The 15,132-nt window shown below is 40.3% G+C and overlaps 1 protein-coding gene across 1 annotated transcript; it reads left to right on the forward strand.

The window, feature by feature from the left end:
• The first annotated feature begins 3,735 nt into the window (after window positions 1-3,735).
• On the forward strand, window positions 3,736-14,280 carry LOC134674352 (putative fatty acyl-CoA reductase CG5065). Its single transcript, XM_063532403.1, has 11 exons — window positions 3,736-3,932; window positions 5,251-5,408; window positions 6,412-6,502; window positions 7,195-7,340; window positions 8,643-8,752; window positions 9,662-9,854; window positions 10,559-10,635; window positions 11,882-12,044; window positions 12,778-12,928; window positions 13,281-13,387; window positions 13,823-14,280. The coding sequence occupies exons 1-11, from the start codon at window positions 3,741-3,743 to the stop codon at window positions 13,917-13,919; spliced, it is 1,485 nt and encodes a 494-aa protein (XP_063388473.1). The 5' UTR covers window positions 3,736-3,740; the 3' UTR covers window positions 13,920-14,280.
• The last annotated feature ends 852 nt before the right edge of the window (window positions 14,281-15,132 follow it).

Genomic DNA, 15,132 nt, shown 5'->3' on the forward strand with positions numbered 1-15,132 from the left:
CCTATATATCTGATGGCGACTGTACATAGACAAAAGAATCTGACGTTTTCATTGGGGCGTATCTATTGGTGGGCTTGAGATAATTTTTGTCGCTGATTGTACTGTTTATTGTTTTTCTCGCACGACAGTACCACTGAACGAATTCTAGTGATTAGGCGCGTGTAAGTATTAGTTACGTTCGAGCTTCTGATATTATTGTAAAAGACATTTCACAAACGCACGGTGTTAAGCGCCATTTGCACCATCCCACTAACCCGGGGCTTACCAGTTAAACCGTTAACCCAGTGTCAAATTGTACTGGTAACCACGGTAACTCCAGGTTTAACCGGTTAACCCCGGGTTAGTGAATGGTGCAAGTGGCCCTATATGGTTTCCGCAAGTCCAAATTTACTCTACGGCTTATTTAAAGAAAATAATAGTGAAAACCAACAAGCATTTTCTTCTGCTTGATCAATGAATAGTCATATTAACTTTTGTTTTGGAATATATTGCTTTATTACTAATAAGAAACCTACCCTAAGGTAAAATTCCTAATTGATTGGGCTTAAATTGCATGGACTGGCATTAACATATTCAGTGCCGAAAACCCGAATATCGGGTGTTTTATTATTTCGTTCCCTGGCCTATAACCGCGAAAATCGAAGTTCGCAAATTGCGGGCATTTTTCTCTGTCACTCTAATTACGCGTTCATTGGGGTAAAAGAGAAAGATCCCCGCAATTTTCGAATTTTGGTTTTCGCGGTACCCCTTAGGCCGGACGACCCGATAGTCGACATCGTGGTACTACTGCTTTATATGACGAAATTGTTGTGGCCTGGCGCGAACGTCTTGTTCGGCTGGGTGGCAATGAACGTGTTAAATAAATAGGGTGTTTGGTACATCGTTTGCCAAATTAAAACGGCAGATAGGTTGAGTCATTTGCTATCTACTCATGCCTAGAAAAACAAAAATGGCCATGGTTTTTTTTACTACTACGCAAGGAAAAATTTGAAATTTACGAAAAACTGTCATAGAAGTGAAAAAAATGTTTTGCACCAAATAAAAAATTTCTAGGCCTGAGAAGATAGCAAATGACTCAACCTATCTGCCGTTTAAATTTGGCAAACGATGTACCAAACACCCTGTATATGGTGCGTAATAATACTTATTGTATATAAATATAGTCATAGTCATGCCTTATCTTATGAGGTGCCATCAGTTTCAAATTTCTGTACCAAAGTATATTTTGAAATGGTTGGTCCAAATGATTTGTTGCTTATGAAATCTTGCCAGGTTAAGCGTTTAGCTATAGCAGCGTTTTCTTATGTTTTAGCTAGTGTCTACACTACATTTTATTGTATACAACATTATAGTCATTGCGCCAATACTACAATTGTAAAGATTAAAGAGAAATGATGCATACGTTTTGGTTTCTCTTTCGCAGAATCTGTATTTTATATAAAAAAAGTTTTTTTTTTTCGTAAAGTACTTTACCTAGGTACATTTAAATTGAACCTAATGGCTGCTTTTATATACTTTATCCTGACAGACACTGTTTTAAATTTATAATGTCAAAAAAATGACATTTCTCTTGGATAAAACGATCCTGAACGATAAAATCCTGCCACGATAAGAATAAAAGTATCAAAAGGCTTCTATGAAATATTTTTGCGAAGTGACACATTGTAAGAAAGTTTATCAACGGTATCGTCTTGGGTCGTCCCATTCGTTTTTCGTCAAGTTCTTAAATTAGCCCTATTCTGCTTTCGTCACTCATTCTACATTGAAAGCCACCGACGATTGTGACGAATTTAGAATGAGTGACGAAAGCAGAATAGGACCAATTTAAGAACTTGACGAAAAACGAATGGGACGACCCAAGACGATACCTTATCAACGAATTGGAGAGATACCGATTTAGACATTCCGACCCTTTTTATTCTAAAACCCCTCAAATTGTACGGAACCCCTGGGTTGTATGGAACCCTTAGAACCGCTTGTCTATAGAATAGTGTCAGTTTGGTTATGTTCGTGATTGTACATAGTATACACCGAGCTTGTCTCCTGTTATTTAAGTAACCTATCCCTGTGCAATAAACGATTTCTTATTTGAACCTTTTTTTTCTCGACCTACCTAAACCCAAGATAAGATAAAATAACGTTAACGACATATACGAATAACGACAAAATTGTGTAAAAAGTATAACATATTATAGGTAAATATATATAAGGTATCAACAATTTTGCCCATTTTGAGCGTACAATATATATTTTTATTACTAAATCCCATGTCTAAGAAATACTCGTGCCGATTATTTATTCATTCGTGTCATTCGATTTCAATGTGTGAAACTCCTTAAATATATGTGGAATAGGTGGGCAAATGAAGTTCTAAATAAATTTTAATTACTTACTTACTTTGTTGGCGCGGTGACCCAAAATGAGTCTTGGCCTTCAACACAAGAGCACGCCACTTTGATCGGTCCAGAGCGGTATCCCGCCGCCAATTTTAATTAAATACAAATTATTTAACCTCTATATAATATTACAAGCGATTATTATGAATGAATGAACGTTTATTCACAAGAACATATGGTACAGTACAGTGGATGTTATTATCATATTACATTGATATTCATAATTCAACTAATTGGTTTTATGATTGTTAGTGTTTATTTATTCCTATTTATATTTTATATAAATAATACAGATTACATAATTAAGTAGGTATATTACTGTCATTATTTTAAAAGATATTGTAACAAAAAGACAATAGGTACCTAATATGGTATAAAAAATATTTTGTTATTGTAAACAATCGCTATTGTCTACCCACAACAAAAAAAAAATGGATTTTTTATATCGATTAAAAAGCACATAAATAAATCTAACATACCTAACTTTAGTTTTTCGCCTGCATGACGATAGTGATATTGTCTGCGATAGGTACACTTAAGTTTTATAAGAAATTTGATTTGGGTTTTTGATTTACATGTCTGTGTTATCTGTGTTTTAAATAGTAGTTGTAACTAAACGAGGCCGCATATCAAAATAATTTTAGGTACGCCATTTTACATAAAAAAAAAACATTCAGGCAATGCGTAATAACTCCCTTTAGGAGTCCGTTTGAGTTACATGAAATAGCTACTTTATAGTTTATATTTTTCTATGTGGGTGGTATTTGAATTAAGTAATTTAAAATGAAATAAATTAGTACCTAAATTAGGACCCAATCATAAAAATTATGTGGGTATTTTGCACAATTTAGTTTTAATTTGACGTGATATTTTTTTTTCAGTCTACCCAGATCACTAGTGTTGAATGAATGTGATTTTACAAAATCGTTTCTATTAAATTTAATTATTGTCTTAAATAATCATTTTTCACGGTCTTTTGCGTATTCCAACAATTTCATTGAAGTGACGAAACGATTTTAGTAGGTAAGTATTTTTTGTATCTACTAAAAACAATCTTAGGTAATGCGCTGTTCTCAAAATTAGCTACCCATCTTTATAATACCTAAGTGATGTGCCTTCGTTCCCATCAAAAATAGTATTGAATCTTGTACCTAATACAAATTATTTCAGTTGAATTGAAATTCGAATATTTCGCAATCGAATTTCGCTCCACATGTTACGATACCTGTTTAATAATATGGATTCCCTACATGAGCTCCTTTATATTATGTACCTACCTAATACTTATAATTATCTAAGTCTCACAAATTTTGTATGTAAACTATTTCAGTACAGAAATCCACGATGGCGCCTAGCGTAGCTGGTTACTACGCCAACAAGAGCATCTTCATCACGGGAGCCACCGGGTTCCTCGGCAAGGTCCTCGTCGAGAAGCTTCTCCGATGCTGTCCCGAGCTGGAGGCGATATACTTGCTGATGAGGGCTAAGAAGGGACAGAGCAGTGAACAGAGGCTCGAAGGCTTTCTCAAGAGTTCAGTGAGTTTTTTACAAGCTTTTTATTTACTTTCACCTGACCGTTGTCTGTCTGTAATCAAATCTTGCAAGTTAAATTTGATCCGCTTCCCGGTTTCCGATTGAGCTGAAAATTTGCATGCATGTATAAGGGCCAGTTGCACCAACGACATTTGACAGACTGATCAACGTCAGCCGGCGCGCCCCGGCGCTTTACTATGAAATTTTCCATACATAAAAATTTAGCGAATTCTTTAACGATACAAAAAGTTTGGTGCAACCGACCCTAAATCGGATGACATGCAATATTAGGGTACCATCGAGCTGATCGGATGATGGAGACAGGAGGTGGCCATAGGAACTCTGTGAGGAAACAACGCAACCTAATTGTGTTAGGGGTTTTTAGAATTGTCTTGATGAGTATTAGTTGTCTGTCGTAAGAAAAGTACAGTCAGCGATAAACGCTTGTACCAATAATGAAATTTTTGCCAAAAACTTTTACTTAGGGCATACGCTAGCTAGCGCGGGTTTACGAAAACTAGTATGAGCAACGCTAACGGCAATGGCGTCGATGCGTGCAACGGATTTTAATTTTACCTACAGTCTGACAAAAAAAGAGTAGAAATTAAAAAGTGGCAATACTGTAGTCGTCCCGTTTTCTTATATAGATTGATTTGAAAGGGACGACACTATAGTGTTACCACTTTTTTTATTTTTACTGTTTTTTGTCAGACTATACTCGTACAATGGCACACGCGTGCGTCCGCCCGCTCCGTGCACCCTCGCCAGCGAACGCTCTATGTTGCATCTTGCTACGATTTTCATTTCTTATGTTGGGTTAGTTCTTAGAAGCTATAGATCATCGATATTAATCGATAATAAGCGTCCAAGTTAAGCATTTTCCTCGAGGCACTTTTGCGGATGCTGCTAATTGATTCGCAACCCAACAAGCTAGACGAGACCGCAAAGAACTCCATATACATTTGAGGTCACTATTTTCCTAATTAAATTACATACCGTTCATCTCCTGTACAATTTTTAGGGTTCCGTACCCAAAGGGTAAAACGGGACCCCTATTACTAAGACTCCGCTGTCCGTCCGTCCGTCCGTCCGTCCGTCTGTCACCAGGCTGTATCTCACGAACCGTGATAGCTAGACAGTTGAAAATTTCACAGACGATGTATTTCTGTTGCCGCTATAACAACAAATATTAAAAAGTACGGAACCCTCGGTGGGCGAGTCCGACTCGCACTTGTCCGGTTTTTCAATCTTAGAAGCGTTACATTTATTTTCATGCGAAAACAACAACTATTTTTAATTAAGCCTAATCTTTTTCGATTAGGTATTTAACCGCCTTCACGGAGAGAATCCACAGTGTTTCAAGCAACTCCGTCTGGTCCCTGGTGACATATTAGCAGACGGTTTGGGAATATCGGACGATCTCCGCGAGACACTGAGGAAGGAGTGCCAGATCGTCTTCCACTGTGCGGCTTGTGTGAGGTGAGATATGATGATGATAGATGCGATGGACCAACAACGGACAGCTGCTTGTTACGGTTCCGTACCCAAAGGGTAAAAAAACCGGGCAAGTGCGAGTCGGACTCGCGCACGAAGGGTTCCGTACCATAATGCAAAAAAAAACAAAAAAAAAGGAAAAAAGAAAACGGTCACCCATCCAAGTACTGACCCCTCCCGACGTTGCTTAACTTTGGTCAAAAATCACGTTTGTTGTATGGGAGCCCCATTTAAATCTTTATTTTATTCTGTTTTTAGTATTTGTTGTTATAGCGGCAACAGAAATACATCATCTGTGAAAATGTCAACTGTCTAGCTATCACGGTTCGTGAGATACAGCCTGGTGACAGACGGACGGACGGACGGACAGCGAAGTCTTAGTAATAGGGTCCCGTTTTACCCTTTGGGTACGGAACCCTAAAAAAGAGACCCTATTAACTAAGACTTCACTGTCCGTCTGTCTGTCACCAGGCTGTATTTAATGAACCGTGATAGCTAGACAGTTGAAATTTTCACAGATGATGCATTTCTGTTGTCGCTATAACAACAAATACTAAAAACAGAATATAATTAATATTTAAGTGGGGCTCCGATACATGATTTTTTTGCCGTTTTTTGCGTAATGGTACGGAACCCTTCGTGCGCGAGTCCGACTCGCACTTGGCCATGAGCTCTTGATTGAACAGGGTAATAACTATTAAATAAAAAAAACCCTACGCCCAAAAATGCCTTACATAATTTTGGAAAATAGCTGATACTTTTCAAACTGCTGGATCGATTTTTATCAAACATACCTAAGAACAACCGCAAGAAAACTCGTTTTCGCGTGAAAAACCACATCAAAATCGGTCCTTCCGTTGGAGTCAAACTTGTAACACCCCTCTTTTTGCGTCGAGGGTTAAAAATGAAATCGCTTTCAGATTTTGAGTTTAGATTTTGCTTATCAAGTAGGTATGTGTTTTTAATTTAAATGTATCTTGTGTTATAGGTTCGACATGCCAATCAAGGATGCGACCGCCCTCAACATACGTGGGACCCAGCGTGTCTTAGACCTGACGGAGGGCATGACGCAGCTAGAGGTATAGCATCATTACACCATTTTCAAGGGAGCGCCGGATTCGCCTGGCTGAGACTATTTATAATTATAGATGAGAGCGTGCATAAACTATAGGGGGCAGCATAGGAACTGTCAGATTTTTGGCGCGAGGCGTAAATGTGAACTTTATTATGCTTCCAATGTAAGAATGCAAGATGGCGGAACCTACTATGCACAAGAAAACGTACGAGAACAGTAGATGGCAGCACTTGCTTTGAAAATGTACCTGTTTATGATTCCGGGGCCACAAGATAACAGATCGCCTTCAACTCACATAGTCTCTATCTCAAACTCAAATAATTTATTGCATTTTATGTGTACAGTCAACAACAGAGCTATGAATACAGGCAAAGTGCCAAAAATATGTATACACGACCTTAATGTACAGGCAATAAAGTACTGTATACATATTTTTGACACTTTGCCTGTATTCATAGCTCTGTTGTTGACTGTACAAAGGGTTTAACATTAAGTATAATCTAAACGTGAACCGTGCAAGAGTATAATATCCAACATCTACGCACTCAATTCAATATAATCTAATAGGGCACCGACACGGTAGGTACCTACTGGTATTGCATACCTATAATCTAATATTGTCAAAATTTTCTAGATAAGCATTAAACTACACATATATGACGATGATGATGACGACTGCTGTGCATCCTTCCACAGGTATTTGTCCACGTCTCTACCGCGTACTGCCGCAGCGAGCTACCAGAACTCGAGGAGCGGGTGTACACGACAGCCCACAAGCCGCAGGACGTCATGAGATGCATTCAGTGGATGGATGACGAGTTGCTCGCGCATTTGCAGCCCAAGTATGTACTGACACTATTTAACTGACTATGAGTAGACCTTAATAACTCGGTTGCAATAAGGTTTATCAATGATCAATTGAATCACATAACTGTCAATGATGGTACTCAATTAAGACAATCTTGGAAAGTGGATTGCTACTACAATATTGATTAGAGCAGGGTTTCTCAAACTTTTTACCTCGCGTATCCATAATCAATTCCTCAAATGACAGCGAACCAATGACGAAAAAAGTTTGGTGTATAACCAGTGCCCTGTTTATCAAAAGCTTGTAACTTTTAATACAAGTGGAAGTCCCTTTCTAACAAATGCTGTCAAAAAGGGACTTCCACGTACCTATTACAAGTTACAAGCTTTCGATAAACAGGGCACCAGGTTTACCTTCAGTACTTTCTACTAGCCGCTTGTGGCGAATCCCTTTTATTTACCCCTTTGATAAATCCTTTTAGATTAGACCTACTTTTTATTAGAGAATTAACAATAATGCGTAAGCTTATCTTGCCGTCAGTGTACAGGGTGATTCAGGAGACGTGAGCAGGACTAACACTGCGCATTTCGTAAATTATAAGCAACTGTTTCGTATCAGTATTAGTGCGGTTAACGTTAATTTTCTAGGCGTGTTGAAAAAAAAAGTTATTAATTTATTTACGACATGCATGGTCACCCTACAGTTAGAATACTACACTACCGATATTCTGTGTCAAATTGAATGTCATCACGGTCTGGTTACTTTTGAAAACTCGTATGTCATTCAAGTTTGACAGTTTATTTTCTTCGTAATCAATATGCTGTCATTGCGGTTAAAGAGGTTTTATGTTTATTAATTAGATCTTGTAGGGTGACCATGATTGCAGAGAATTAAATTTGCTCTCGCCAAAAATTTAAACAAATAGGAAAAAGTGTGCTTGTTTCACTTGAATACGACGATGATCGATCAATTATTAGTTACTGATTGTGCAGGATTAGTCCTGCTCATGAATCACCCTGTAGATCTGTTAATTTATTCTTTTCATACTTAATAATACGTACTTATCGATAATATTTCAATACAATTTGTATAAATTTTTAGGGTTCCGTACCCAAATGGTAAAAGGGACCCTATTACTAAGACTCCGCTGTCCGTCCGTCCGTCCGTCTGTCTATCACCAGGTTGTATCTCACGAACCGTGATAGCTAGACAGTTGAAATTTTCACAGATTATGTATTCCTGTTGCCGCTATAACAACAAATACTAAAAAGTACGGAACCCTCGGTGGGCGAGTCCGACTCGCACTTGTTCGGTTTTTTTAATGGCTCTTTTTCAGATTGATACACCCCCGACCGAATACCTATGCATACACTAAGTCGCTGGCAGAGTCATTGGTTGCGCAGTACGAAGGAAAATTTCCCATCGTCATAGCGAGGCCCTCTATTGGTGAGTAGCCGGAACTTTTCAAAGGTTCTCAACTCTTTGAAAGCCACGCCTGTTGTGTGCGGCGCGTCAACTTCAACCTTATCGTAACGCACGAAGGTTGATATTGGGCAGTAGATACACTCGTCGACGTCTTTGGCGATCGAAGCGATATCTAATGCCTAAGGCACAGACTAAATGATAGTACCTACTAGGAACCGTTCAAAAAGGAACCTACAAAACCGAAGTTTGATAGCGGTTCAGGGTCGAATCATGCTGTCCCTTTTAATATATGGCAGTATCCCGCCATTCGGCTATTTAGGGTTGTCAAAATTCAAGCCATTATCTTATCTGTGGTCGTGCACGCAAAGAGATGTCAAGTTGTATCAACCCTAATAATTGCTCGAAGCACTGCTGAGCCGAACGGAGCCGAGTTCCCGAAGGGAGAAGTTTCGCACCCCTGGACAGGCGTGTCTCACTCCGCGATTTCGTCGCTTTGCTACAGGTACCTAGCTAAAAGTACATCCGTTCGGCCCCAATTTTGGGGTTTGCCATAAGCCGCGCGTGGCGCTGTCGCCACCTAGCGGCCATATCTGTGCTGATCGTAACAGACGCGTTTTGTTAGAGAGTGAGTCTTCTGTACCTAGTACTTCTCCCTGCGTCTGCCACGATCAGCACAGATATGGCCGCTAGCTGGCGACACCGCCACGCGTGGCTTAAGTATGGCAAACCCCAAAATTGAGGTCGAACGGATGTACTACTTTTAGCTACCTGTAGCAAAGCGACGAAATCGCGGAGTGAGCCACGCCTGCCCCTGGCTTAGGCGCGCGAGTTTCTAGGGATTGGGGAAGATCCCCGCTTATGTCGCTTCCGTGGTGCATATCCTGTTTTTTTTTTTTGACTCTAAAATCATGTTTTTACTTCTCTTCCCAGTGGCAGCGGCCCTAAAAGAGCCCCTCCCGGGCTGGGTGGACAGCCTGCACGGCCCCACCGGGCTCCTCGTGGCCGCCGGCAAGGGCGCCGTCCGGACCATCCTCACCAAGGAGGCGCTCACCTGCGACATCATACCCGTGGACTTTGTGGTCAACGGGTGCATACTGGCCGCGTACAACACGGGGATCAATAAGTAAGTGTCCATTTACAGCAGAAAATGTGTAGGTATACCTCTATAATCATCAAATGACCCATGAGACCCATGGTATAGAGCAGGCGTCTCTCCCGCGGGCCGGACGCTTTGGGTGTCGGCGGGCCGAATTAGAACGCGTCGCGGGCCGGGGTTTGTAGACCTCTGGCATAGAGAAATATAAATAAATAGTCCTCTTAATCGTTTTCGATGACGGCGACCCTAAATAAATATCATGAACGTTGTCTGGCGTGAGCTCTTATGTGGCTGGCCAGAGAAATATATGTAGGTAGTAAGCATAGAGTGCTCCTACATAGGTACATCAGTTTTGGTACCACAACGTCTATTATTCGACTCAGATTTAGTACCGCTATTGATACTAATGTCTCGAGTGTCGCACCTCGCGAAAATTCTATTGAACAAATATTTACAACTAATGTAAAAGCAGAAAGAGTTGAAAATAGAGTTCCGGTTAATCCGGTTATAATATTAGCTGAAAATTGTTGAGCATTAGACTTTTCGGTCATTGGAACATCTATTGTCAAGTAGCAGTACTGATCATTCCGCTACTCGATGCTAGATGTCGACTACGGCGAAAATAATAGTCGTTTTGATACCAAACCTGATGTATCTATGGAGTGAGCACTTTATGTACTTTTTTCTCTATGCCCATGGCTACAATTAACAACTATGAATTTGTTTTACAGGCCAAAAGAAATACAGGTGGTGAATTTGACGGTGTCGAGAAGGAACCCAGTGACCGTGGGAGAATTGATCGATATGGGTAAGAACTTTTTGAACCTCATACCGATGTCACACGGAGGCAGAACAGTGAGGCAGAATAGTATAGCAGAGTAAAAACAAAGGAAGTTCAAACTTAGGTAAATTACCTAGAGTTAGAGCAAGATTTTGATAGCCCACGCAGTGAAAGTGTTCTACTTAAATATCTGCAGACTTTTCTTGGCCTAACTCTAAGAGTGACATTCCATTTCCAACTGCAGCTGCAATACTGTTCATTTTACTATGGAAATTGAAAATGATAGCGACGCGTTTCCATAGTAAAATGAACCGTATTGCAGCTGCAGTTGGAAATGGAATGTCACTCTAATGCAATTGACCAGCCCCAGCCATATTTTTATAATTCGCTACCTACATCTCAATTTATGATTAGTGAATTTACGATAATTTTCTTAGCACACAACACCTACCTTTTCACATCAACTAAACATCATTCGAGTACTCGAGTTGACCAAGAAAAGTGCGCATGCAGCGATTTTATAGCAGACGCGGTTTAGGTATTATTTTAAACGTCAAACTTCTATGAAATTATGACGTATAAATAACACTTACACTGCGTGGGCTATCAAAATCTAAGCAGACTTTTCTTGGTTTAACTCTAATTGATTCTTAAATAGGATTTATGCGGTTAACTCAAGTTTGAGGCTTAAAATAACACTTACACTGCGTGGGCTATCAAAATCGCGGTAGACTTTTCTTGGTCTGACTCTGCAGTCCTGCTCTCCCCTACCCCCACCCCACACTAAAGGGAGCGTGCATGAACTGTAGGCGGCAGCACAGTACCCGCCTATTCATTGAAGCGAAACATTATGCCAAGTTTCCATTTTTAGATTTAAGCCACTAGATGGCAGACACTAATGCGAAATAGAACTAGTGTTTAATGTGACATTAATAATGTCGGCGGCAGCACCTGCTCAAAAGCGTGAATTGTTTTGGCTTCCGATTCGTCGTGAGATGCCGGACCCTCCAACACGCACGGTCCCTATACACCAGCGGTCGGCAACCTTTTTAGCAGAGAGTGAGAAGAGAGAAGAAACGGAGGTAACGCGGGCCGTACTTTATTAATATGTATGACTTTATGAGACATTGTCGTTTGTCACTATTACATACAAAATAGCCAAGGCCGCACTCGGGCCGCAAGTGACAGTTTCACGAGCTGCATGCGGCCCGCGGGCCGCAGGTTGCCGACCGCTGCTATACACTATTGTCGTGTTCACACATTCGTTTTCCAGGGCGCGTCCACGTGCAAGAGTTTCCCTTCTCCCAATGCCTGTGGTACCCCGGCGGCTCGCAGAAGACCTCGCGTCTCCACCATCAGGTCGCTCTGCTGCTCACACACCTGCTGCCCGCGTACTTGCTGGATCTGATGCTGGCGCTGCTGGGACAGAAGACTTTGTAAGTATCTTCTTTTGCTTTCGCGATTAGAAAGTTCAATCCGTATACTTTACTCAGGCCCAGACCTAAGGGGCGGTTCATAAATTACGTCATCTATTTTTGACCCCCCCCCCCTAAAATCATGCTTCGAATGTCCGCGTTTACACCTACGTGATGCTACCATCATCCGATGGCCAAACCCTCCCAAGTAGTAGATTGTTAACCAAGGGATGGAAAGGCACTCATTTCTGCCGAGGTAGTGTGGCGCTCGAACGCATGCAGTGAGAGCGCCAATAGTCCGAGGCTGAACTTGATGCCTTTCACCCGAGTTAAACATTACAAAAGCACTATACAAATGTCGGCGTGAAACGGGGTTGCCGGCCGCGTATAATGATATCTAAAGTCTAGTTTTTTATTCGGTAGACTAAAATTACATTTCACTGTATGAAATGACAATTTATGTTCATATTATGAAATGTCATTTTAGTCTACCGAATAAAAAAATAGACTTTACTTGGCCTGCAACCCTTCGATTCCCGCCCTCTGTCCTCTTGCCGCCCAATGTACATTAGGATGTGACACTCAGTTTCGATGCAATGTCAACAAAGTAGGTAGCATTTCATTTGTCTCGTAAAATTTTCGGACAAATGAATTCAACCCAATTGAAAATACAACAAGATTCTAACTTCCTTGGTTATCATTTTGTATGGTGGGCGGCACGAGGCTATAGTAATGTACTATTGTTGTATTGTAGTATGGTGAAGATGCAACAGCGCATCAGCGCCGGACTGCAAACATTTCAATACTACTGGCTGAATGAGTGGCACTTCCACAATGATAACTTCCTCGCGCTGCGGGGACAAGTCTCCAAGGAGGACGACGACACTTTCTACACCGATATCAAGGTTTTTATTAACTTTTTATATAAACTGGATGTCTGTCTGTGATAATGCACTTAGCATGTATCTCCAATTTCTGTCTAAATGTTTATGGATGATCTTGATCAACATTTCGCGCCTCCATTTTCGAATTTACCGCGTTTTTTAGAGACGGGAACCAGAGGGGCTACCGCGAAAACCGATATTCGCAAATTGCGTAGGTAATTAGAGTGACAGAGAAAAATGCCCGCAATTTGCGAATTTCGCTGTTACGAGTATAGCCCAGGTGGCCGGATTTTCTAAGATGGCTGTCGTATGTAATCCGTTCTATTAATACCTACTCCGAAACTAATACTTAATAGTCTTCTCTTCTTGTTAGATGGTGAACTGGAACTCTTATATCCGTGACTACATCTTCGGCGCGCGCACGTACTGCTGCAAGGAGGACCCTGCCACTCTACCACAAGCCCGGATACTGCAAAAAAGGTACGCCTTTTTGCCACCTAGTGCCTAGTTCAAGCGTTTGTTTAGATATAGACTGTAGCAGGTGTGTGAAACTCCTGACTTCGGGCAAACTCGGCTCAGCATTGCTCTAAACAATTATTAGGGTTGACACAACTTGACGTCCCTTTGCGTGCACGACCACAGATAAGATAATGGCTTGAATTTTGACAACCCTAAATAGCCGAAAGGGATAGTGCCATATATTAGAAAGGGTCAGCATGATTCGACCCTGAACCGCTGTCAAACTTCGGTTTTGTATGAAGTTTCCTTTCTGTATGTACGGTAGTAATTAATTATTCTATGACTATAAGTACCTACCTAACTTGGCATCCTTTCTAACACTAGGTAGTATCTGCGTGCTTGTGCTTTATTTGTTACATAACGAAGAAAAAAAGAATAATCAAAAACTTGTTTCAGATTGTACTACCTGGACTGGGCCGCCAAGATCATCTTCTACTCGCTGTGTGCATATTTCTTAGTCCACTATATCACAATATTTTTATCTGTCATCTGAAGATTGTAATCTAACAGACGTCTGAAAGTGATTTCATTGCGAACATTATAATCAAGGCTAGGAACCGGTTTTTTCTTCATCCAAAAATATTATATTACTACGTTCGTTGGTTTATTATTTTGTTTTTAATGGGACAATCTAATAATACGAAGTTGCTACCTAATAATACACAATCAGTCCTGTTTAAAAAAAACCGTTCCGAGCCCCGATTTTAATATAATGCCGGCAATTCTCGACGACGTGATGCGTCCTCGGCAATCAAAGGGTTTATTAGTACATATTTATAATTTAATATATTTATTTGATGTTATTAATAATTACTATTATTATTATTTTATTAAAAAAACTCAATGAAATTGTATTTAGTAAGTTTTTCTTTTTACCCATTGGGTACTTCCAAGTTCACGGTAAAGTAGGGCCTACTAGGGACGCTATGCACGAAGAACTTCGTACATTAACCCGCCTGTTCCTATCGCACTCGCGTGTATATATATGTTGCTGTTCTGCTCGCAGTGTCATCGTGGGCGGGAACAGGCGGTTCAATGTACGAAATTCTTGGTGCTTAGCGTCCTTACTTTACTGGGAACGTATATTTGCCAGATTCGTTTTTATTTTTATAGTTAAGGTGTAGAATTTAACATAGAGAGGTATTAAATTTTTTTCATCTCTCCTGTTCGGAAAGTTTACCTTTCATAAGCTGATAACCGGGTGGAGAATTGCATTGCACCCTAGGGTGGAAAGTAATTATTATTTTTTAATTTTTACTTCGAGCAACGGCCAACAGCAATATATGCCATATTATAAGCTCTCATATCAGCTTCCGCATGACTGAAATTGGCGCCGTTTACATTTTCAAGTGATTCGAGTGACTTATATAATATGGTAACTTATGTAGTTTACCTATATATCTGTTAATAATTTGTTCTAAAGAATTATACTTACCAATAATAAACCTACATTTCTCGTGTTTGACTTTCCTCATAGTCGAAATGAAAAGTAGAGTGTTTAACTCGGGTAAAAGTAACCATCTCACCCTCGAACTATTGGCGCTCTCTCTTCGTTCGAGCGCCAAAATATCTCGGGTGAAATGGTTCACTTTCCACCCTTGGTTAACAATCTACTATTGTATCATTTTATCGGTATCGTCTTGGGTCGTCCCATTCGTTTTTCCCTTTAGTCCGTTTTCATAACTATGGTTTTCGTAACTGGCTGC

Source organism: Cydia fagiglandana, chromosome 20, assembly GCF_963556715.1.
Source record: "Cydia fagiglandana chromosome 20, ilCydFagi1.1, whole genome shotgun sequence".
NCBI classification, from domain to species: domain Eukaryota; kingdom Metazoa; phylum Arthropoda; class Insecta; order Lepidoptera; family Tortricidae; genus Cydia; species Cydia fagiglandana.